This window comes from Diaporthe batatas (genome assembly GCF_019321695.1).
Source record: "Diaporthe batatas strain CRI 302-4 chromosome Unknown Contig00003, whole genome shotgun sequence".
Taxonomy (NCBI): Eukaryota; Fungi; Ascomycota; class Sordariomycetes; order Diaporthales; family Diaporthaceae; genus Diaporthe; species Diaporthe batatas.
The window spans coordinates 4,371,839-4,394,120 of record NW_025408550.1 but is presented as its reverse complement, the minus strand read 5'-3'; the positions used below and the strand labels follow the sequence as shown (position 1 = coordinate 4,394,120).

Sequence of the window (22,282 nt, the reverse complement as noted above, 5' to 3'; positions counted from 1 at the left end):
TCCCCTAATATAATAGTTTGTCTTTTAAATTATATAGTAAAAATAGTATTAGCTTTTAGGCCATAAATTTTAATAAATAAAGTTAGGGCTAGTTTATTTAGGCATACTTGCACTAAGGGGTTAACTAGGCAACTTTTAAAGTACTTAATATTATTGCTATTATTATTTGCTAAAAACCCCGCCTTATTAACAAAGGGGTCCTTATTATTAGCACCTTTTAAAGCCTCTTTTTTCTTATTACCAAATATATTCTCTTTATTATTAACTTTAATAGTATTCTCTCACGCCCTTTAAACCGCTTAATCTACTACAACAGCCTTATTTTAAGCGGTCTTTAAGGGTACCTATAAGTACTTCTAAGCAATTTGCCAGGCCTTAATTACCTTAATAATTAGCTTCTAAACATATAACTATTTAAATGGTATAATATTTTTATTAATAAACCATATAATTTAACTTTTTAAATAGGTTTTATATAACAAATATTAAATAGTTTAGGCTTAATAAATTAGTTAAAGTATATTATTTATAATATTAGCTGGGCTAATATTACTTTATGCCAAGGCAAGTAGGTTATATGCACCTTTATAGGCCAAGCTTAAATTAACTATATAAAACTAGTATGGCATTACTTTTATTTAATTAAGTAATAAAGATAACTTGTTGCTAGCGTTAATAAGGTTAATATAAATGTCTTGGTAAAAATGTTGGGTTTTCCACCCTGCTAGTAAAGTTTTGGTTTAGCCGAGGAATAGGGGGCATTTTGCAGGGGGGGGGCCAACTCTCGTTTTTCCGAGACAGCGGTATCACGGTATAACGGTATCAGGGGCAAGCGTCTGTCGCAGGTGCTCCAAGTTCAATATTGAATTATTCCCCACCCCAAGTCGAGGCACGGCGCCGCGCCCGCCTACTATTTCAGATGCATACCTTGCCCGCCAGGGTAACACCGGGAGATTGAGGGTGGTGCCCGCTGTCGTTGACTGGCGTGATGTCCTCGTATTTGTGCTGCCGATTAGTTACAGGCGGTGCGGGTCTTGGGCGCCGCGACGTTAAGAACACCATGTTACCAGGGGGGACATCCTCAGGATTTTGCGCTACATAAGGAATCCTCGGACAAAATACTTGTCCGGTCCCATGCCACGCCCTGGTGGGTGGCTTATGGACGGTATTGTATTTACCCAGACGGCCGGCCCCTTTCTTCAAGATGAGCTCAATCGCCGGACAGGATCCGTTCTTTTTTGGCCGCAGCTGTGGAGCGATTCGGACTCGTAGCTTCGGGAGTCTGCAAATGCGCTGGCCTTTGGTTTCCACATCTCAACGACCATGTTGTCGCGGCGAACGCTTGAAGAGCGCTGCGGGGACGCTGGCCTGGACTGTGATAACTCAGAGACCGAGTCGTGCTCCTCGCCCTTTATATTCCACAAGAGATCAGGCACGCAGGCCCATTCCGGAGCAGCCCGATGAGCTAGTCAGCCCGGCGAGCATGGTGCTTGAAAGAATATCATGGCTTCTCTGTTACCCCTGGAACGGTTTTCCAGCTGCCGCCACGGTCCCCGTCCCGTTCGCCCGCGTCTTATTGCCCGAAGCAGCCGTGCCGTTCGTGGCTGTAGAGCCCGACACTCCGGGAACATCCATCTCGACACCACGGATGAACCACGCCGACACTCCCTCTAATGCTGCCACAAACACGCTCAACAAACTGGCGATGACGAAGTGGGAGATTGTGCTTCCGATCTCCAACCACGAGCCTTCGTCCTTGACCACCCAGAAGAAGTACAAGGTCAATATATCACTTATAGCCATCACCACCATAAATAGCGCTGAAGGTGCAACCCCAATCCTCTTGTTCAGTATGCCGAGATTAGCAGATACCAAAGCAAAGGGTATCATAAGTTTCGAGATCAACAGTACGCCTTGTGAGAACGGTTCGAAGATGGGAATGAGTCTCGTCACACTTTCGAGGCTGAATGACGATATAGAGGCGACGTTGCCGGTGGAGAAGAAGGCGGATTGCAGGAAGACAAAAAAGAACAGGGCGACTCGGGCGTCAGAAAGTGACAGCGGACGGTAGGGATTTGGCAACCTGTCTGGCACTTGCTTCGTCTCCTTTGAGACATCGCTTGATTTGCTGTCAACCGCGACCTCGACTCGGGTAATCGAATGGGTGTAGACCTCATACTCGAGCCTCACCCAGGTCAGAAGAGTGACCCAGAATGCGACGTAGAACAGGCCCTCATAGGAGATCGTGAGAATTACAAAGGTCGGCGCGCAGGTAAGGAAAACGACTACGAGTCGATGCAGGTAATTGTTGTTCGACTCGAACCGGTACGCCAAAGGCATCATCAGCGAGGTGACTAGATGAGAGGTACGAGGTCAGCCTTGGGTACTGCGGCTCAGTCGGTTGTCTTCGAGACCTACTAAGAACAAGCCAGCCGACGACTTGGTTGCCACGGGGCAGCCCCTGCTTTGCCTGCAGAGAGAGCACACTCGATCGAGTAACGACCACAGCTAAGGCAATCAAGCCCACTTGGACACCAATAAGAGCCCGCGAGACTTCCTTTCTCGGTTGCTTTGTTTTTGGCACTGCTGTTGAGAAATCCGACAGCACCCTTTCTTCGAATGCAAGATATAGAAGACCGATTGCAATCATGAGCACACCGCCCAAGACTATGGTATTGAGGTTCTCCTGTTTCATGGCCGGAGGAAGGAGCGTGAAGCTGCTCATCGAGAGGCATGACACGCACCAGATCAGCGAAAGCGACAGGCGACTCTGTACAAATGAGAGGCCGGATGCAAGTGGCCAGAAGGCTGCAACAACAAAAAGCACGGTCAAAACCTCGCGATGTATGTAGCCCACAGCCAACGAGAGGATGATGGCAACATAAGTCACACCTCCGAGGACAAGAGATACTGGTCGCGTATTCCCAAAGATAATCTTAGCTCCTCGGGTGAGACTTTCGCGGCGAGCGTAGGCTTCTTCCCAGAAGAACACGGGGAAGAGGGCGTACGCATAGTAAGTGATCGGCGACTTGGATGCAATGAAGGACGCAGCCATCAGTACATAGACTGACGAGGATATGGCCGTAGAGACGGTGTTCCTTGAAGGCTCGACTTCTCCGTGGAGGACATGGAGGTTGACGACAGTGGCAAGTGCATATACCATCCATCCAATGTATCCAATGGTAATCAGAGCTCGCAAGAAGAGCCAGTCGTAGGTTTGGAGGTACCTTAGGCCCTGTAGCCCAAACTGTATCAGGGCCTCGGTTTCCTCGATCGCTTCCTCGTACTTTCCATCCTTTATGAGATCCTGAATGGCGGCAACACGTTCATCGGACGTGTGGCCTAGACCTCCGAGGGCCTGGTAAGGCCGATACCTCAGCTGGGAGGACTTTTTCTTCTCCTCTTTGACCCTGTACATCTCAAGGATGCCCTGCGCGTTGACCAAGAGTGCCTCGGCTTTCTCACTGATGTCTGCGGCAAGGTATGGTAGCGGTAATTCTCCAACCGAGTTTGCAGGGTACGGGACCCCGGCGAGATATGCCATCAGCGCGGCAACGTCCGCTTGGGAGACATCATGTCTTCTGATCTCGTCGAGGTCCCAGTCGGACGAGTATTCGTCGTGGCCCGGCGCAACAGCTCCAGGGTGGATCTCGGGCTTGGCGACTCCAGAACCCCATGCGATCAGGGGCGTTCGTGTATTATTGGGATGGCCGTCTCCATGGCTACCCCAGTCACTCATGCCATGGTCCGCAGTGAACACATACGCAGTCCTGTCATCATTGTAGAACTTTTCCATCACCTCGGTGATCTCCCTGACCCCCTGGTCGACGACCTTTATGTTGTGCAGGTACTCCTTGGAGTATGGCCGGTAGGAATGGCCTGTCATGTCTAGGCCGAGCAGATGTAGGAAGAAAACTATCTTCTCCTCTTTGAGGGCGGCCTTCAGGGTCTTATTCTGGGCTGCCTCTTCGAAGAGTGCCTTGACCCGGTCGAACACCCAGAGATCGAGATGGAGTGCATCCTGTGAGTAGTCCTCGGCCTCGGCACCGTATGTGTAGGCATCGACCCGCCCTGGGACAGCACCATGCTCGAACATTGGTAGGATGTCCGGGCTTCCCCAGCTCCAGGTGTGCTGACTGCGGTTGAAGACGCTGTCAAAGTCGACCGGATTCAACTTCCAGCCGGTGGTTACGGCCGAGACATCCTCGTACAGGCCGGCAATAAGCGCCACGTGTCCGGGCCTTGACTCGGTGGGAACGCGGGTGTGGGAAACGCCAAAGGTTCCATGTTCCAGGATGCGCGACCTCAGAAACGGCGCCAGAGGCCGTGGCTCGAGGTCGGCGTCGGACTCAGGATAGGGCTCAGGATGCGACTGCAAGGCCTTGTCGGCGCGTAGACCGTCACCTGGTTTGAGAGGCGCGTCAGCCGTGATCGAACGCGCTGAATGAGACCTTGAAGGGAGGGGGCGAGGGGAGCATACCGACAAAGAGGACCAATCGATCCGCGGGCGCCTTGCTGGGTGCAGGACGCTCGAGAGCGAACAGGCGCATGCCGGAAACGACGGGGCTGACAAAGTAGATGTCGAATATGGAGTATATATAAATCAGGTGGAAGATGACGGCCAGGGCCAGGAATCTGAATCTGGGAAAGCGCGCCATGGTAGGCTCTGTCGTGTGTAGCTCAGCTACACTCGCTGTGTCGGCAGCAGAAGATGTCGAGGGCGTGAGCCAGGCTCGCGAGCCTGCAAGCTTGGAGTTGTGGTGCAAGCTGGCGCGGGCCCCGGCGCGGCAGGTGGCTGGCTCGTGGAGCTGTGGAGGGTCTAGCAATCGGATCCTCGCTCTTGTTCCATAAGTTTGTTGCAACCAAGCAAAAACACAACTACTGCATGAAGGCCCGGCAGAAACAGTGCTCCAGACCGCGTTGGGCTTTGAGCACGGGAGGAAGACGACGTGGTCAGCTCGGGGATTTCAAATGAGCGCGATGTTTGTATGGAGTATGGAGTCGCATTGGCACTTCAGGCTCTTACGTAGGACGTCGAGGTACCTACCTCTTACTTGAGTGGGCAGGTACAAGTACCCTGTACAAAATGCAGGGGCCATGCACCCGGATGGCTACCGGCTTGCTCCTAGGGTAGGTACCTTGCTGGAGCAACCCAGTCGAAAAGCACAGCTGCACGTTACTGTTGGATTCACGATTTAGGGGGCTCTCCCAACTCAACCTTGGATTCACATTTGTAGGTACCTAGGTAGGTACCTACTCAAGCACCTGAGTAGTGGCACGGAAATATCCCAGGGGGACACGTAGCATCACAGTGCTCTGGTCAGATGCAAGGAGGCTGCGTTGAACGACAACGCACCGGGACAGCTTTAAAGCTCAGAAAGACCGACACTGAGTAATACAAGGAAGTGTAGGCACTCAACCAAGTACCCAGGTACTACATTACCTAGGTGCCTAGGTAGGTATGCAGGTAATCTGGACAGTGCCCGCCTGCATGGCCCCGGGAGTGCCGGGCGACATTGGCCCCGGCCCCACGGCAGCCCTTGGCCTAACCCCAAGCTCAGGGGCCGCGGCCGTTGGGAGCCTACGCTAGAATGTCCCGAGACGGAGCCGCACCGTCCCAAACGCCGAAGCTTCAACGTCGCAACATCATTCTTGAGCTGCGCCCGAACCCGTCCGAGATGTTGTCGTTCATACTCATACAAAATCGCCAGTCAGTCGCCCCGTCGCCCGGTATCAGTGGACAGTGTGGCGCAAGAAAGCTGACCGTTTCGAAATCTCAGGGGCAAGACCCGGCTCGCCAAGTGGTATGCGCCGTACAGCGACGACGAGAAGATCAAGCTCAAGGGCGAGGTAACCAACCACCCACCGCGTCGCGCCCACTCTTCCGTCCCTGACTCCCTGACAATTGTTCCCCCCAGGTCCACCGCCTCGTAGCGCCCAGAGACCAAAAGTACCAGTCCAACTTCGTCGAGTTCCGCAACAACAAGATCGTCTACCGGCGGTACGCAGGCCTCTTCTTCTGCGCCTGCGTCGACACCAACGACAACGAGCTCGCCTTCCTCGAGGCCATCCACTTCTTCGTCGAGGTCCTTGACGCCTTCTTCGGCAACGTCTGCGAGCTGGACCTGGTCTTCAACTTCTACAAGGTCTACGCCATCCTCGACGAGGTCTTCCTGGCCGGCGAGATCGAGGAGACGAGCAAGCAGGTCGTTTTGACGAGGTTGGAGCATCTGGACAAGCTCGAGTAGCTGCAAAGTATTTGAGTCAAAACAAATATGCAAGACCCGAAAACTAAGTGGAGAGGCACTGCGGGACAACCAGCGGCGTACACTAATCTGGGCTGACTTTTGTACTCGGGCTTTGGGCGAGGCGTACGGAGTTTATTCGGCTGGGATGGCAGTGAACCCATCTGCAGACCAATCCGATTCTGCTATTCATGGAGAGGATTATCATTGTATCCCCATATGCGTTTTGACAGTAGCAATGCCCATTCGCAATTGGCGCTGACGGAATGCCCACATTGAGCGCTACTACTCGCGGACGGCGTTGTGCTCGCAGTTGGAAACCCTAGCTTGGTCTACTAATAAGTATTCGAATCTACGCCTTGGGGATGTTGGTGTATCTATTTTCCCCTTAGCCGACTCTCGCCGCCCTTATCACCTGTCCCCTCAGAGCATCTCATTGAGAAGAACGTATGTGATATGTGCCTGTAGCGTAATACTGGACAGAGACTAGGCCAAGAGGAAAAGAGATGCACCCACATCCTATTGGGGTTCCAACTCAGAGCGAGCTGCACTTGAACCGGGCTCCAACAAAAGGCCCTTGCCGTCGCAACCATGGATGGAACAATATTTGCACGACATGAAGTTGCGGCATGTAAATTGGACCGCAGAGGGAAACGGATGCACCCGCTCTCTCCCCCGCGCAGGTGTGGCTTATGTACTTACAACAACAACCCGATGCCTGCATGACGTTCTCCAAGGATTGTTGATCTGTAACACTTCGTGTAGAGTAACCAGGCAGTATCTCCGTCGAGTTCTCAGTCGCCGATTCTTGAGGGAGGCTCAACCACTAATCCTGTCTAGTAATTTGGATACGCTACGTCCTCGATGAGGATGCATTTGAGACGACACATTCCGCCCTAGACAAGATCCGAATAGCCCGTTAGCCACGGATAGCTTTCTCGTTTCCCTGCAAGCATCGTCACCACCAGTAATGACAAGGTGTCTCCCAAAACTTTCTAACTGCTGGAATTCACGACTGGATCGGGTGAGGCACCGTGGTTGACTTCCAGCTGTGCGCGGCACCTGTCCAATTTCAATCCTTCACCACCCCCCTGTGGCAATTTGACCACGATTTTGCGGTTGTTCACATCAGAGATCCTGTCCTTATCGTCTTTCTGAAGCACGTAATGGCTGGCCTCCTCGGTGTCGTCCGCGTGAGATCTGTCGTCCACTGATGTCTCCATTCGGCGGTCGTGGGAGACCCCTTTCCTATTCGAGACTGACTCCGTGAGAGCTCCTGGCGCCGGAGGCAATCTGACTCTAGGAGGCAGGGCCTGGCGATCATGTCCGTCACTGAAAATATCCATTCCCATTCGTGCATCTTCCTCGCCCTCGCTTGAAAGTGTGATCGCGGCAAGTTCGTGATCGCCCAGTCCATCTAAGAACTCATCGACGTCAAAGCCCGCCATCTCGGAGACCCAGCAAGGGCCAGCGTCCGGGTACAGACGCTGTATCTCAGCCTTCACATTTCCCGATGGCTCGTACACGGTAGACCCTGGTTGCCCGCTTTCCGGAAAAGAGCCCATGTCCGACATTTTGACATCATCGTATTCATCGTCCCAGTAGGATAGACGGCCGTCGCTACTATTGCGACAGCCTCTTCGTGGCAGTAATTCGGCAGAAGCTTCTCGCTCGCTCCGGCTAGATCGAGAACCACTTCGAGACTCTTCACGCCAACGTCGAACTCTCTTGCTCGATCTTCGACTACGTCTCTCGCGAGGTGGTGAGTAGTGACTCCTCTTTTTGCCCTTCCTTCGGCCACTCGACAGGGGAGAAGAGCCTTCATGGTCGTCGCGTTCCAGCCTAGCGCGTCGGGCAGGATCCATACGATGGTCATCACACTCTTCTATTTGGCTGGTGGCTCGATGAATTCCATGTGAGGAAGCACTATCAGTGCTTTTGGGCGGAGGTTTCTTGGCCTTGCGAGGCCGCATAGCTAGCGGGCGATAACAGTCAGCTTCACCAAGCGGCGAAGACGATATCATGACCGGGACCCCGGCTCTGATGCGCTGCTGGGTCACCGAGTCTGGATTCTCGTTGTGGGGACAGAGAGTCGTCAAGTGCTTTTCCTTGGCACCACAGCAGTAGCACTGGTAACCACCAGTAGGTCTCGGATCGAAGCTTGGATCAAGGTTCGTTGGGCATTGCTCCTTGTAATGACCTGCCAGTGGAGGAATTAATGAAAAGGACTTTGACCCTGAGAATTTCCTGTCTCACCCCTCTCACCGCATCGATCGCAGACATAATTCTTGTGTGGTCTTCCGCTGGGCACACGGATAGGTGATACGTTTACTGTCTCCATCCGCTTCAAACGATCGTTGGGCTCGCGAACCCCGGCTCCTTGCATACGCTGGGTGTCTTTGTTGGCCCCAGTGAGAGGTGCAACTGGATGTCGAGCGGGTTTGGAAGCACTGCGTAAGATATCGGGCGGCTTCCATCCCAGGAATTCCACGTCACTGTCATCATCACCCGATGAGACGTCAATGACCTTGTCCTCTCTCACTGTGATGACACCAGCGGCTCCATGGTCCACTCCAAAGTCTCTGGGCTGCATGGTCGGTTTGCCGCCACAGACTTGATTGAGTTCTTCCTCAGCCACTAGCAATCGACGGGCGCAAATGGGATCAGTCTGAATCTGGTTTGACACCCAAGCGGTGAACGCATCGCGGATTGGCTGGTCTTGATAGCCGTGAAAACGCAGTGAAGTATACCAAGACTCGATTTGCGGTCGGAAAGCGGCAGAATCGGACAGATCCCAGACATTCAGGTGTTCCTGCAGCCATATGAGGTAGATACTGACCAAGTCTGCATGACCCTGGATGCGTTTATCGAGTTCTTGCAAACCGATGGCACGAAGCGCATCTGGTGTAAGGTCGACTGGACCCCCGCTCATGTTGTGCTGTTGCAGACTGCTTTCCTTTGGCTTTCAAGACTCAGATCGTTCAATGTTCGATGAAGGTTGAGTTGTTGCGACGCTGAGAGGGCGGTCTGTTGACGCAAAGGCTACTGGCCGCGACAAAGATGAGAAGTAAACCAGGACGTTATCGGTGCGAAATCAAATGCGCTTTCCTCTTTGCAATTTTTGGATAGCAGGTATTGTTTCTAGGTACCTACCTAGATGTGAAGTAGGCAGTGACGCGGGTGTGAAGGAGTTGGGAAGGTATGTTATGTGGGATGGGACGAAGCTTCCAAAAGAGACCAACCTCCAAAGCAGACAATCTTTTCGAAATGCAGCTCTCAGGTGTCCAGAGCCTTCGAAGCTGGCTCTGCTGAGATAGACCTGGGGGCTCTCTGACCTCCAGCTGTTTGCAGAGAGAGCAGATGCACTCCTCCTCTGCAGGCCGACTTTTGCCCTTATATGAAAGATTTCCTGACCGTATTCAACTCTCTGCTAGGAGAACACGTACTACTACCAGGCACTGGCTGAGACTTTGCATTCAATCTCCAACGTGGTCTAGTCAGGTATGCCCACGAGAGCGCCTAGTCCGATTTATGCCTCGAAGGCAGTCTGCAAAAGTCATGAAGGAGGTCTCTTAAAATGACAGCACTGAGAGTTACTTTCTCAAAACGCTTACCGCTGTATCTCCTCACCTTCGTGAAAGACAAACGCCAATCACATGCTATCAATCTACCTCTTCAGGGCTGCAAATCTCTTCGACAGCTCGTCCACGTCCGGTATCCCACTACCAATGTCATCCTTCTTTGCTGATAGTTTTGGTGCGGCCTTCGCAGCCTCCATCTTCTTGTTCGGTGTGAGCTCCATCTTGTTCAGTGTCACCTTCGGCCGTGGGTTCTCCGTGGACGGGCTCGAAGGCGCTACCCTCAACGGACTGTTCGGACCGAAACTCTTGGGCGGTGTTGCCTTGCTGAGCTCCTCTGCAGGGTTCTCAGAAGATGCATCCTCTGCTATTAGTGGCGACTCTAGGTTCTTCTGCTGCCCTCCCCCACTTGGATCGTCGTCGTCATCGTCCAGGAAATTCGGTGGAGCCTCTCCTAGGTCCTTCTTTGGCCAATTGACCCCATATGCCTTGGCAATCTCCTCTAGATACCCTTGGACTAGCTCCGGCCTCGGTGGCGTCACACTCAGCTTCTTGACCACCTTCTCATTCACCTTGCCGTCCTTGTTTTCCATGGCGTCGAGCACAAATTGCTTCCCGTACTTTTCAGCCAAAAGCGCCCGCACCGTGTGCAACTCCTTGATCTCTGTCTTTGGGGCGGCGTAGAGGACACTCTTGATTGCCTCCTCCAGTCCTGGATCGCAAGCGGGCGCCTCCAACAGCCCGGCACGCGCCAGCAGCAGTTCGCAGTACAGTTCGAGTATTTCGTGAAGCTCCGTGGTGATATCGCTCCGGATGATGTTCTCGACACGGATCTGGGCAGAGTCGATCTTGCCAACCTCGAGGAGCTTGGCCATGTCCCTCCTTTGGGTCTTGGTCACGGCTTCATCGCGCTTCTGGACCATGCGGAGGCGTGCTATGGACAGCTTAAGTTGTACCTTTATTTTCGTCTAAGAAGTGAAGGTTAGATCCTGCGGTGGTAACTTTCGATCGGAGGAAGCGGTTGGCTAACCACAAGAGATGACGTTGCTGGAGCCATTGTGGCGGGCTAAATGGACACTCGAGGACTAAATATATGGTTGCAAAGAGAGAAATGGCACAGCGCGGGACTCCACGTCGTAATCAGAGTGCTGCCCCTCCCCTGTGAATGCTGCGTGAAGCTGACGATGGACGAAGTGTCGTTCCCCGAGAGTTGCCTTGCCATTTCGGCAAGGCCTCTATCGCTTGTAACAAGCGGGGTTACGCGTCACAGGCTGCAGGGGAAGCTGCGTACCTGGGGATACCTACCCAGGCAGGAGCTCCATGTCCAGCTCTCCTGGCGGGGCAGTTTTGTACCGAGCTAGGTAGGTACCTACCTAGCCCTAGGTACATACGACGTTCATTCCTCCCTCTTCCCCCGGAGCACCACCCAAAGACCGTGACTGAGGTTTAACCCTCAACTTCGAAGGAACACTTATGTCTCAGCCACGGGACATGCAAGCGCCCTCTATCCCAAACCTGCTATCATTGCGCGGTTCTAATCGTGGTCCGCGGGGCCGCAATCGAGGTCGGGGTGGCCACCCCGGCACGGGAGCCTCCAGTCAAGCCCAGCAAGATGCAACCGTTCAGGGGACCGACACGGATGCAGCTGTGATGCGCCTGAGTGCCGTGGAGTTGGGGTACTTGGACGACAGATTTGCGCAATATTTTGTCCAGGGGCAACAACCGCACAGGAGGCTACCTATCATCAACAGGGGCACATACACAAGAACGACTGCCTTGGACAGGCTCATTGACTCCTTCCTCGGCCCCGATCCTGGTGCGGACGAACCGCTCCCCAGGAGGCAAATTGTCTCTTTGGGCGCCGGCACTGATACAAGATGTTTCCGCCTGTTCTCTTCGCAGAATCGCCGACGCGGCTTGATCTATCATGAGGTTGACTTCCCCCCCATCAGCTCACGCAAAAGGATGGTGGTCCAGGCAACACCGGCCCTGAGGAGTGTCCTGCCGGATCCGGTGCCCAGCGACGATGGACCGGCAGCCGCATCCTGGCGGAGCACACCTGAGGGCGATGGAAACCAGTACTGGTGCCATGGGCTGGATCTGCGAGATCTCTCCAGGAACGCAGAGCAGGGCGACCTCCTGCTCAGCAGGCTCGAAGGCATACGAACCGATGTCCCAACTCTGCTGATCTCAGAGTGCTGTCTCTGCTACCTCGAGACGGCCGAGGCCCAGAACGTGATCAAGTGCTTTGTTGACAGGATCCCAGACTTGGGTCTCGTCCTATACGAGCCTGTGAAGCCGGACGATGCGTTTGGCCGGCAAATGGCTTCGAACCTGGCGGCGAGGAAGATCAGGATGCCAACATTGGAGGTGTACAGGCAGCCCAAGGATCAGGAGGGGCGACTCAGAGAAGCCGGCTTCACGGAAGTCAGGCAAAAGACAGTGGACAGCATCTGGGGCCAGTGGGTATCAGAAGAGGAGAAGGAGAGGGTTGACGGGCTGGAGGGTCTAGACGAGGTGGAGGAATGGCAGTTGCTGGCCGGGCACTACATCGTCGCTTGGGGTTGGAGAGGCCCACGGCTGGAGGCTATGAAAGGGATGGATATCACCCAGTGCTCAGAAAACACCAGCAATACATGATGACTACATCACCTGAAATATTCCTGATCCTGCGCTGCAGTGCAACAGCCACAAGAGAGAATACCTACATACTAAAGCTAGGGTTATAAATAAATATTATAGCACCCTATATATATATAAACTACTTTATTATAACTATAGTTTAATAGCTATTATTATTAAAGTATAAAAAAGTTTTAAAATAAATTTAATTATAAAAGTTAAATATTAATATAATAATTATACTTTTATTATAATAATTAAATCTTAAAGATTTAAACTTTTATATTTAAAAGTTTTATTTAATATTATAATAAATAAGTAAAGGGGTAAGTAGTTAAATTTAAAAAAGTATATTAAGTTAATTAATTAAATTAAATTATAAATAATTAAAGTAAAAACTTTAACTTTAAGTTTAAAATTTATTAATTAATTTAATAATGAAATTAAAATCTAATTAGACTTTTTATACTTACTATAAATATTAAATAATAATAAAAAGTATAATATTCTTATTACTTTTAATTAATTAAAAGTTTTATTTATTAATAAAGTTATTTTTAATTAAATTATTAATTTATTTAAAATTATTATTAAATATATAAAAAAATATTCTTATTAATTCATTTTTAAATAACAATAAAGATATTAATAATTATTAATAATTATAAATATTTAAATATATATAATTAAATAAAATAAACTTTAATAAATAAGTTTAACTATACTTTCTATAAACTTAAAAGGTTATTTAATAAAAGCTATTTAATAAAAGCTTTATAACTATTATTATTATAATTTAAAGCTTAAAGTAATATATAAAGTAATTTTAATTAAAGTATACTCTTTAACTTACTTTTAAAAGTATTATAATTATATTAAAAGCTTTATAATTACCTTTTAATATTTAATTATATTACTTAAAGATATTAACTTATTATTAAAAGGGTTAATTCTACTATTAAAAGTTAGTAATTAAAGTAATTTAAATAATAAACTATTAAAATTACTTCTTTTATTTAATAATTATATAAATTAATTTAATAATAAAGTTATTTAAAACTATTTAAACTCTTTTTTATATATTTAAAGCTTTATAAAAACTTTAAAAGAAGTAATAATAATATATTATATTATATATTTTAAAGTTTTTAAAATTATTATTATTTAATTATAATTTAATAATAATTATAATTATTAATAATCTTTTTAATTAACTTTTAAATAATAAAAGTTTTTAAAAAAGTTTAATTTTTAAAAGTTTAATTTTATATTTTTAATATTAAGTTTTACTTTAATATAAAAATTAATTAAAAGAATTCCTTTCCTATTCTTTTAATAATCTTTTCTTTTAAAATAAACTTTTAATTAACTTTATATATTTATTTATATATTATAATTTTTAATTAAAAGCCTTCTTTTTATATTTTAAAACTTTAAAAAAAGGTTTTTAAAAGAAATAAAAGATTTTAAATAAAAAGAAAAGATTTTTAAAGAACTTTTTAATTTTAAAGAAAATTTAATTTTAAAGAAAATTTAATTTTAAAGAAAGATATTAATATATTTTATAATTATTATTAAATAATATTAATAAGAAAATAATTAAAAGATATAAAGTATTACTTTAAAGTTATAAAAGATATCTTAATAGTTAAAAGAATAGTCTAATAATTATTTTTAAAAACCCCCTAGGGAGCGCTATGGTAGTACTTATGTACTGTTAGAGTAATTAATTAGGTAGGTTATTATAGTCTTTTGGCCGGATGGTAGAGCGTTGGGCTAGCAGTCACGCTCCCGTTGCAAGTGCTATGGTAGGTCCCAAAACTTACACTGGCAGTTCAAGGCTGAAGTCGTGGTCCGGGTCCGTGCACTGCACCACCTCAGGCACCCCAACCCCGAGGAACCACCAATCTGACCTGGCTGGCCCTTCTCATTCATTCCGCACTTGCACGCAACCTTTGAGTGAGTGATATCTTTTCAATCATTCTTTGCCACAACCACAAGTACTGTCATTTGGCCCATCATGGCGGACAAAGATGGCAAGCAGTATAAGTACCGGCAGGAGATCCAGCAGATGATGTACGTCTCGGGCGAGACAGGGGAGCCCTCGATCGAGACTATGGGCATCATTGAGGAGATTGTCCGCCAGCAGGTCATTGAGATCCTGCGCGCCTGCACGGAGCTCGCCGCGCGCCGTGGCTCACGGTCAATAACCATCAACGACCTAATCTTCCAGATCCGCGACGATGCGCCCAAGGTGTCGCGGCTGCGCACGTTCCTGTCATGGAAAGACGTGCGCAAGAACGTCAAGGACTCGGAGGACAAGGGGGGCGAGGCCGACATAGGTGCCGCCGAGGACCCGGCGATGGGCGCCGGCGTGATGCCGGGTGCGGGTCCCGTGGACGAGGCGGCCAAGAAGAACAAGAAGGCCAAGGTGGGGCTGCCGTGGGAGCCGAGCAGCTTCTACAGCCAGGAGGTTCCCGAGAGGGAGGACGAGGAGGACGAGGAGGAGGAGGAGATGAACTACATCACCCTGCAGCGGCTGCGCAAGGCGGACGAGCGGACCAAGGCCATGACCAAGGAGGAGTACGTGACATGGTCCGAGTACCGGCAAGCCTCATTCACGTATCGCAAGGGCAAGCGGTTCAGAGAGTGGGCGGGGTTCGGCATCGTGACGGACAGCAAGCCCTCGGACGACATCGTGGACATTCTCGGTTTCCTGACCTTCGAGATGGTCCAGACGCTCACGGAGGAGGCGCTCCGGATAAAGGAGCAGGAGGACCTGTGGCGGGAGAGGACGGGGGGCGAGAACGCCAGCGGCACGAAGAAGAGGAAGCTGCACCAGGGCTTGTTCGACCCGCCGAGCGAAGGCAGAACGCCGGTGGAGCCGAGGCATATTCAAGAGGCATTCCGGCGGCTCCAGGCCAGGCCGAAGAAGTCACGGGCCATGCTGAACGGCACCAGGATCGCCAAGTCGTCAGGCTTGAAGCTATTCTAATGAGGGTCTTGGTCATACATCTTTGCAGCGTGGGCGTTCTCGGAGGTACACTTGGGACATTAGCTATTGTTGCTAAGCAATCATTTGAGGGACAGCCTTGGATACGGATTGCCATGTAAATAATCACTGCGGGGTCAGATTCTATGATGATCCAAAACGGGCGTCATGTCACGGTCCATTCCCCTGTCTCGAATTGCAGACATGTTTGCCCCCCACCGCCTTGCCGGGGGATTCTCGAAGTACTGTGAAGTGACGATTGTGTGTTGGAGTTGGTGTCTGCCCGGCGTTTTGGGAAGTGTAATAAATTGGGGATCTGGTCGAGCAGCCGGGCAGCGCACGCAAGCCCCCTGCAGCCTTGCCTGGGCCCGCCACTCCGGACGGTGGGCTCGGATGCATCGACAGTCACAGCCGCATCTGCACAAGACGTGGGCTGGGCCGCACATCGGATAGCATACTTGAGTACCTACCTGTACGTAGGTACTTAAGTACTCGTCAAATACTGCGATGCATACTACCAACACGCGTCTGTGAATGTATGTGTACCTGGCCGCCCTTTGGATTCTCCAATTTCCAGTGCGTTTCTGATACCCACAGCAACACCCGCAGAATCGAAAGTAGCCCACCGTGCCGCCGGCCCAGCCGCACGTCATCCAACAGACGTGTCCCGTACCGTCTGTCAAGGAGCTGACTGCAGTGGTGCTGTGGTGGCAGCAGGCAGCCTGGCAGCTCAACATTTGAAACAGGCCTGACAGGCAGCTCACCTCATCGCCTCTCTCAGGAGTCCGCATCCTGTCACCGACAGGCCAAGGAAGATGCTGGAGTATGGGGGGCGACTGGGGCTGCTCGCCATTGGCCAGGGGTCCCCTGGGGATCCTGCAACCTCGCGGCGCAGTGGGGCTGTACATCAATGTAAATCACCTTGATCACCACCTGCTGCCTGACGTTGGCCGCCCCCCTTGTCTGTCTCGCGGTCGGCTCGGAATCCCTCTCGGCCAACATTCATTCTAATAAAGGAACCGTCCCTTGTTCAGACACAGCACTCTTGTGCACCTTGCGCTTCCTCTTTCTCACCCTCGCCGTTTGGTCCTGATTTCTCTCTCCTCAAACTCAGCCTTACCCCGTCCCACCCGCCTGTCCTGCAGGGCCGAAACACCACGCAAGATGATGCACCACGCCGCCACCTTCAGTGGCTCGGTGGCCAAGAGGGCCCTGGAGATGCGTGAGGCCTACGTTGGTGATGGGCAGGGGGAAATGAATGAGTTGCCGGGTTGGGCGTGGCTCGTATTCTTTGCCGACTTCCTGGTCTTCTTCCCGATATTCGTCTACGTCGGCTACACTCTGAGCCATATCTACCCGACCCTCGCCATGATCGAAGACCCCGAACCGCCACCATATGAGCCCGTCGACCTGAACGACTCCGACTCCATCGCCGAGGACAACGCACCCCTCGACGACCGGCCCGTCAAGGTCGACCAGGAGCCCGTTCTGGTCACCTCGTCCCTCCGCAGCATCAACCGTCTTCTCTATTCCACCGCTGGCTGGACCGCCAACCTCCGAGGCCTCCCCTGCGCCATCGTCCTGTCCCTTGCCGCCGGCGCCTCGGGTGCCATCTTCAGCGGCGTCCCTTTTGTCCCCCGCTCCGTCGGTGTCCTGCTGGCCAGCCTCGTGACCGTTCAGCTTTCCACCGCCTGGACGCACATCGTCATCTCCGCACCTTCTACCCTGCGCTTCTACCAGCGCCTGCCGCCCTTCGGCAAGACCTTCCAGGCCACCGCCGTCCCCATCGTCGTCTACTGGGCTGCCACCCAGCTGACCGCCTATCTGCCCATCGCGCTCTCCTACCTCCTGGGCCTGGCCAAATGGGACGTCCGCAACCCGACCCAGGTCCCCCAGTACGGGGGTGACATCATCTGGAAGTCGTTCGTTCTCGCGCTCGTCGTGGTCGCAGCCATGGTGTTCCTGGTCATTCCCGCCCAGGTTATGCTCGTCCGCGTCCAGGCTAGCCTGCTGCCACCAGACGAGAGCCCCATTCTGGCCTTTGATCGTTCGTTCGCCGGCGCAGTGGAGCCCCCGGTCGTCGGTGGCAAGGGCTATGTTACGTACTCGGACGCCTGGCGGACCTTTTCTCGTCAGAGCTGGATCCGTCTCTACAAGCTCATTGGCAAGATCATCGCTGTCGAGTTCGCTGTCTATGTCCTATTCGTCGCTATTGTTGTACCCGAGTTCATTCTCACGGTCAAAGCCAGCAGGCCCGTTGACTCGAATTAGACAGTGGTTGCGCCAAAGTGAGTTTGAAAAGAGGGTGAGCGTCTGTGAGGACAAGGATGCTGTCAAAGATCACAATCATTATCAGTGCCGTCAGGTTTGTGGTTTGGTTCTAGACCTGCGGATTCAGTCACTATTACATTTGAACTTTATTTTGCACCGGAAGCGACACATGTTTTGGTAGCGGCGTTCTGGGCGAGTTTCGGTTGGGCCATGTTATTTGCATTTAGTGCCCAACTCACCAACAACACATAAGGCAGACCTGCCACCTCCCCCGAACAAGTGCTCAAACGAGCAGGCATATCAATTTCATAAATGCAAAATTTCACACAAGAACCGTTGAGAAATTTGCCTTCCCTCTAACCCTCAATGTGCGTTCCGACCTGTCATGATATTACACGTGAGCACGTGAAAATACATACATAGTAGACGCTAAAGGATGGATTTCGCTCCTTGCGATGCAGACCCAACGGCAAATAATACTTGGCGGTCGACACGATCCCCTACATTGTCCTGATATCCCCCTTTCATACAACCACCACGTCCAGGTCGGACGGCCGGACAGACCAGACCAACCGCAAGGCGGGCCTCCCAGGTGTGAATCACTTACCCTGCAGTAGTCGGGTTATTCCAAGCGAACCACTTTGGTTTCCCAACAGAACAGCACGACAAAACTCCACGTCTGATCTTCTTCCTCTATGAATGGCTGACTCGTGTAAGGTGTTATACTAGACAAAGGGAAAAGGCAACAAGCATTCTGGAGAGGGGTATAGTTCTTTGTTTGTATCCTCCTGGCTGACTCATGGGCTGGGGGGAGATACCTGTATCCCGCCCAGGCTCTTCGTTGATGTCGTTTCTTCTAAATATTCGTTCTTGTACCAGTAACGACAAAACCCGTCCCTGCTGTTTTAACCCTTCTGGAAGAACCAGCTCGACCGCTTGTTGGCGTTGTCCTGGAGGTTCTGGATGGTAGGGTTGGCGGCAGGGGCGTCTCCGCCGCCGCCACGCAGTGGCTTGGCGATTCTGCTCCCGGCGCCGGCGAAGCTGAATCCTCCCGGACCAGTGGGCGAGTTCAGGCCGCGAGTGCTGCCTGCCTTGGCCGCCTCAAGGCGCTCCTTGACGGAGGCAAGCTGGACCTCAAACCTGCAGGAACAATGATCAGTAAGGCTCTTTGGGGTATATGGCCGCCTCCTACGTACTTGTGGTTGGCCTGTGCCATCTTCTCCTGGCTATCCTGAAGGAGACTCTCCAAACTCTGGATACGCTCATTCCTGGCGATCAGTTTCCTCTCCGCGATGGCGACTTCCTTCTTCAGGCTCGAGTTCTGCTCGACAAGCTGCCGCTGCACCTGCGTCAGCTGCTCCAAGTTGCGCTCCAGGAACGCCATCTTCTTCTGCTGCGCGCGGTTATTGGACGACCGCAGCACATTGTTGTACTGCTCCCGTGTCTCGTCCAGGGAGATCTCGAGCTCGACGACACGCTCGCACCTGTTCTGGAGGTCGCGCATCAGCGACTTTTTCATGACGTCGAACTCGGCCATTTGCTGCGCAACGGTCTTTCCGTTGTCCATCGGCGCCGCGGTGCCGGCCTTGACCTGCCGCTGAAGATCCTCAATCAGAACCCTCAAGCGCTCATTCTCGTTGGCCGTCTTGCTGATCTCGCCCTTGAGCTCATCAACGAGCTCCATCTGAGTACCCTGCTTGGAGGCGTAAGCCTGCTCAAGCCTGGCCTTGACCTCCTCGGCGTCGGTCTCGCCGAGGTTGCGAGCCAGCAAGTCCTCATATTCTTGCTGAAGACTGTCAAGGCGGGCCTCGAGCTCGGCACGTCGCTTAGCATCGGAGCTGCTTGGCGACGAGCTGTAGAGCGAAAGCTCGGCTTGTCGCACGATACCTTGCGTCGCAACAAGCTTTTCTCGGAGAGCCTTAAGATCCTCTGCGGGGATTGTGTCGCCCCCGTTGCTGATCTCTTGGAACCGATCGAGTTGCTTGATGGCCTCGGCGATCGACTGCTCGTTGTCGCTGAAGACGTCGCTGCCTAGATCGAAGCCAGCCATCATCTGGGCCATCTTCTCTGCCTTCTTCTTCTCCTTCTCATCGAGAATAGCGCCGCTCTCCTTTGCTCCCATCTTGGCGTCCATCAGCTGCTGTTTAACTTCGTCAAGCTCAGCGGTGAGCTCAGAGTTGGCTTCCTTGAGGGCATCCATGGTGATCTGAGCCTCCTTGCCTTCGAAACTAAGCCTCTCTAGTTGCATCTTGACCTCATTCACTTCGCTGTTCAACTTGTCGTTGTCCTTGCTGACCTTGCTGTCGTGCTCCTTGAGAAGTCCCAGCTCCTCCTTAGCCTCACGTAGTGCCTTCTCGGCCGTGACAGCTAGCGATTCCTTCTCGGAGAGCTGGTCTTGAAGCTCGTTCTCCCGGCGCAGGAACTCCTCGCGCTCGTCCTTGTCCATGGGAATTGACGGTGTTCCGGCCCGTTCCGACGCGGCCGGGGTTTCCGCTCGACTTTCTGGCAGGAGTCTAGATGGCGTGGAGGGTCTGGCAGGCAGCGACTTGGTTGCGCCATCCGCGGACAACGAGGGCACCCACTTCTCCTTGGGAACCTGTTCGCCTGCTCGCCATTGTTGGACCTCGCCTTCCAGGCTCACAATGTAATTCTCGAATGTCGTGATCTGGGTCTTGGCCTTTCCAAGGAGTTGCTTCAACTCCAAGGGGCTCAGCTCAGCATTGACCTTGGCCTTGTTCTTGATCGACTTGGCTCGCATACCGAAGCGCAGGGTGCTGAGAGTCTCGGCATCGTTGTAACTACTAGGCGAACAGTTGATGATCAGAGTGGTCCGACTGTTACCACCTAGAGACTCCTGCAGGATTCGGGTGAGCTTGGAATCACGGTATGGCACGTGCGATGATTTGCCGTCCGTCAGCGAGTTGATGACCATTCCCAGCGCGCTCAAACTCTTGTTGATCTTCTTCGCCTCTTCTAGCGTCTGCCCGCTGGCTCCAGTCTTGCCGACCTTCTCGCTACCAGCCAAGTCCACCAAGAAGAGCTGGCCACTCTTTGCCGATCCGGTCTCGACGTTTTTCTGCGTGACGGTGATGACGAAGATGGAGTGCGACCTGGATGATTCCTGGTTCATGTTGGTTGCAGCGACAGCTCGTGCGTTGCCACCCCTTCGCATGACCTCGAACACTTCCTGTACGCTTGAAACATAAATCTCTAGAAGGCCCTTAACGTAGACGCCCCTGTTCTTCTCCTCGTGCACGGGGAGGTTGTCGTTTTGAGGCGCCATGAGATCACGGATTCGCTCCATGTAGATTTCCATGTAGCTGACCCGGACTGTGTATTCTATCGTGCTAGGGCTGGACATGATGCTCGCGAAGATCTGCTCGACGATACGCGGAATGACACCCCGGCCTTCTTCGTCGTCGATGCTCGAGCCCATCATGGTATAGGACTTTCCAGCACCGGTCTGACCATAAGCGAAGACTGTCCCATTGTAACCGTTCAGGAGATCGTCGACAGTTGGGCGGATCGAGTAGTCGAAGATGTCAGATTGCTTGCATTGCATGTTGAAGACGCGGTCAAAGGTGAAGGAGCCTTGGGCCTCCCTGGACTATTGGGAGCAAACGATGATTAGCCATCCATCAGAGGTTGGTGACGCCGATTATTATTGAGTGAACGTTAGCGTGAAGACAGCACTCTTGAGTAACATACATCAACCGTGAGACTGTCATCGCCTTCGAACTTGACAATGGGCTGGCCGCCCGACTCGTTCTCGATCCGGTTCTGGGGCCGGAACCGGGCCACGACCTTAATGGTGTTCCCACTCGACATTGTGGCGCTTGAGATGGTGCGCTCGAAATGGCTATGATCTATCTCATCAACCAAGACGATGCGGCAGGCCGCAGGTGGGAGCAGAGGGTGTGCGGGAGCGGGAGTGGGAGTAGAAGTGGCCAAGTTGGCGGCCCTGCCGTCGGTCGGTGAGACTCCCTCAATCGAGCAATAATAGTGGGGGAATCTGCAAGGTTTGGAAGGCAAGCAAAAGCGAGGGGTCGGTGAGTGCTGCTTTGTCGAGACCCGACACACAACAGCGGCTGTGTCAATCAGGCCAGGCCAACAGTCCAAGTACCAGCGGCAGTAGCAGCCTCGTCAAGACAAGTGACGTTGCGTGTCAGTCCAGGGGGGGACAACAAAAAAACAAGGGGCAGCCTTTGGGGAATCTGAATCTGTTGTTTGTTGGAGGAGCGGTCCCCCATTCCCCCTCCACTGGTCAGTGACGCGCTTAGCGTGCATGAGCTGCAGGTGGCTGGCACGAATTTCAGTCGTTCATGCGCTGCCCCCTTGTACTGGTACTTAATTATTGGTCCCAGTTGTTCTGGCTTGGCCAGGCACACTCGGTCATACCAGGCAAAGACAGCTCACTCGAACAGCTGCATTGCCGATGTTCGACGCAGGCGGGGCTGCAGGCTTATTTGCATTTGGGCAAGTGGTCGCGCCTGTCCAGTCTCCTTGATGACCGATTAACGGACACAGTTGCTTCTACGTGCTCGAATCAGTCAGTGTACGGGATAGTCTGCTGT

The 22,282-nt window shown here is 51.6% G+C and overlaps 8 protein-coding genes across 8 annotated transcripts; 4 read left to right on the top strand and 4 right to left on the bottom strand.

Moving 5' to 3' along the window:
- Positions 1 to 711: 711 nt before the first annotated feature.
- On the bottom strand, positions 712 to 4,977 carry KVR01_002304 (mannose-ethanolamine phosphotransferase MCD4). Its single transcript, XM_044792049.1, has 3 exons — positions 4,481 to 4,977; positions 2,419 to 4,404; positions 712 to 2,354 (listed from the first exon to the last, which is right to left on the bottom strand). Exons 1-3 carry the CDS (start codon positions 4,656 to 4,658, stop codon positions 1,516 to 1,518), a joined length of 3,003 nt encoding a protein of 1,000 aa, XP_044647319.1. The 5' UTR covers positions 4,659 to 4,977; the 3' UTR covers positions 712 to 1,515.
- A 540-nt stretch (positions 4,978 to 5,517) lies between these two features.
- Positions 5,518 to 6,817, top strand: KVR01_002896 (uncharacterized protein). The gene is made up of 3 exons (XM_044793908.1): positions 5,518 to 5,710; positions 5,781 to 5,850; positions 5,919 to 6,817. Exons 1-3 carry the CDS (start codon positions 5,592 to 5,594, stop codon positions 6,246 to 6,248), a joined length of 519 nt encoding a protein of 172 aa, XP_044647911.1. The 5' UTR covers positions 5,518 to 5,591; the 3' UTR covers positions 6,249 to 6,817.
- Positions 6,818 to 7,035: 218 nt separating this feature from the next.
- On the bottom strand, positions 7,036 to 9,587 carry KVR01_002199 (uncharacterized protein). The gene is made up of 2 exons (XM_044782041.1): positions 8,502 to 9,587; positions 7,036 to 8,445 (listed from the first exon to the last, which is right to left on the bottom strand). The coding sequence occupies exons 1-2, from the start codon at positions 9,175 to 9,177 to the stop codon at positions 7,241 to 7,243; spliced, it is 1,881 nt and encodes a 626-aa protein (XP_044647214.1). The 5' UTR covers positions 9,178 to 9,587; the 3' UTR covers positions 7,036 to 7,240.
- A 22-nt stretch (positions 9,588 to 9,609) lies between these two features.
- On the bottom strand, positions 9,610 to 11,076 carry KVR01_002210 (uncharacterized protein). The gene is made up of 2 exons (XM_044790952.1): positions 10,854 to 11,076; positions 9,610 to 10,791 (listed from the first exon to the last, which is right to left on the bottom strand). Exons 1-2 carry the CDS (start codon positions 10,878 to 10,880, stop codon positions 9,913 to 9,915), a joined length of 906 nt encoding a protein of 301 aa, XP_044647225.1. The 5' UTR covers positions 10,881 to 11,076; the 3' UTR covers positions 9,610 to 9,912.
- A 3-nt stretch (positions 11,077 to 11,079) lies between these two features.
- KVR01_002783 (leucine carboxy methyltransferase) lies at positions 11,080 to 12,463 on the top strand (the record flags this gene model as incomplete). The annotated part of the gene is made up of 1 exon (XM_044783964.1): positions 11,080 to 12,463. The coding sequence occupies exon 1, from the start codon at positions 11,297 to 11,299 to the stop codon at positions 12,461 to 12,463; it is 1,167 nt and encodes a 388-aa protein (XP_044647798.1). The 5' UTR covers positions 11,080 to 11,296.
- Positions 12,464 to 14,274: 1,811 nt separating this feature from the next.
- KVR01_003713 (uncharacterized protein) lies at positions 14,275 to 15,830 on the top strand. Its single transcript, XM_044794209.1, has one exon. It carries the CDS (start codon positions 14,466 to 14,468, stop codon positions 15,438 to 15,440), a length of 975 nt encoding a protein of 324 aa, XP_044648728.1. The 5' UTR covers positions 14,275 to 14,465; the 3' UTR covers positions 15,441 to 15,830.
- A 166-nt stretch (positions 15,831 to 15,996) lies between these two features.
- Positions 15,997 to 18,049, top strand: KVR01_003784 (uncharacterized protein). Its single transcript, XM_044789497.1, has one exon. It carries the CDS (start codon positions 16,602 to 16,604, stop codon positions 17,706 to 17,708), a length of 1,107 nt encoding a protein of 368 aa, XP_044648799.1. The 5' UTR covers positions 15,997 to 16,601; the 3' UTR covers positions 17,709 to 18,049.
- Positions 18,029 to 22,030, bottom strand: KVR01_003518 (uncharacterized protein). Its single transcript, XM_044785432.1, has 3 exons — positions 21,417 to 22,030; positions 18,905 to 21,315; positions 18,029 to 18,848 (listed from the first exon to the last, which is right to left on the bottom strand). The coding sequence occupies exons 1-3, from the start codon at positions 21,534 to 21,536 to the stop codon at positions 18,614 to 18,616; spliced, it is 2,766 nt and encodes a 921-aa protein (XP_044648533.1). The 5' UTR covers positions 21,537 to 22,030; the 3' UTR covers positions 18,029 to 18,613.
- Between the last annotated feature and the right edge of the window lie 252 nt (positions 22,031 to 22,282).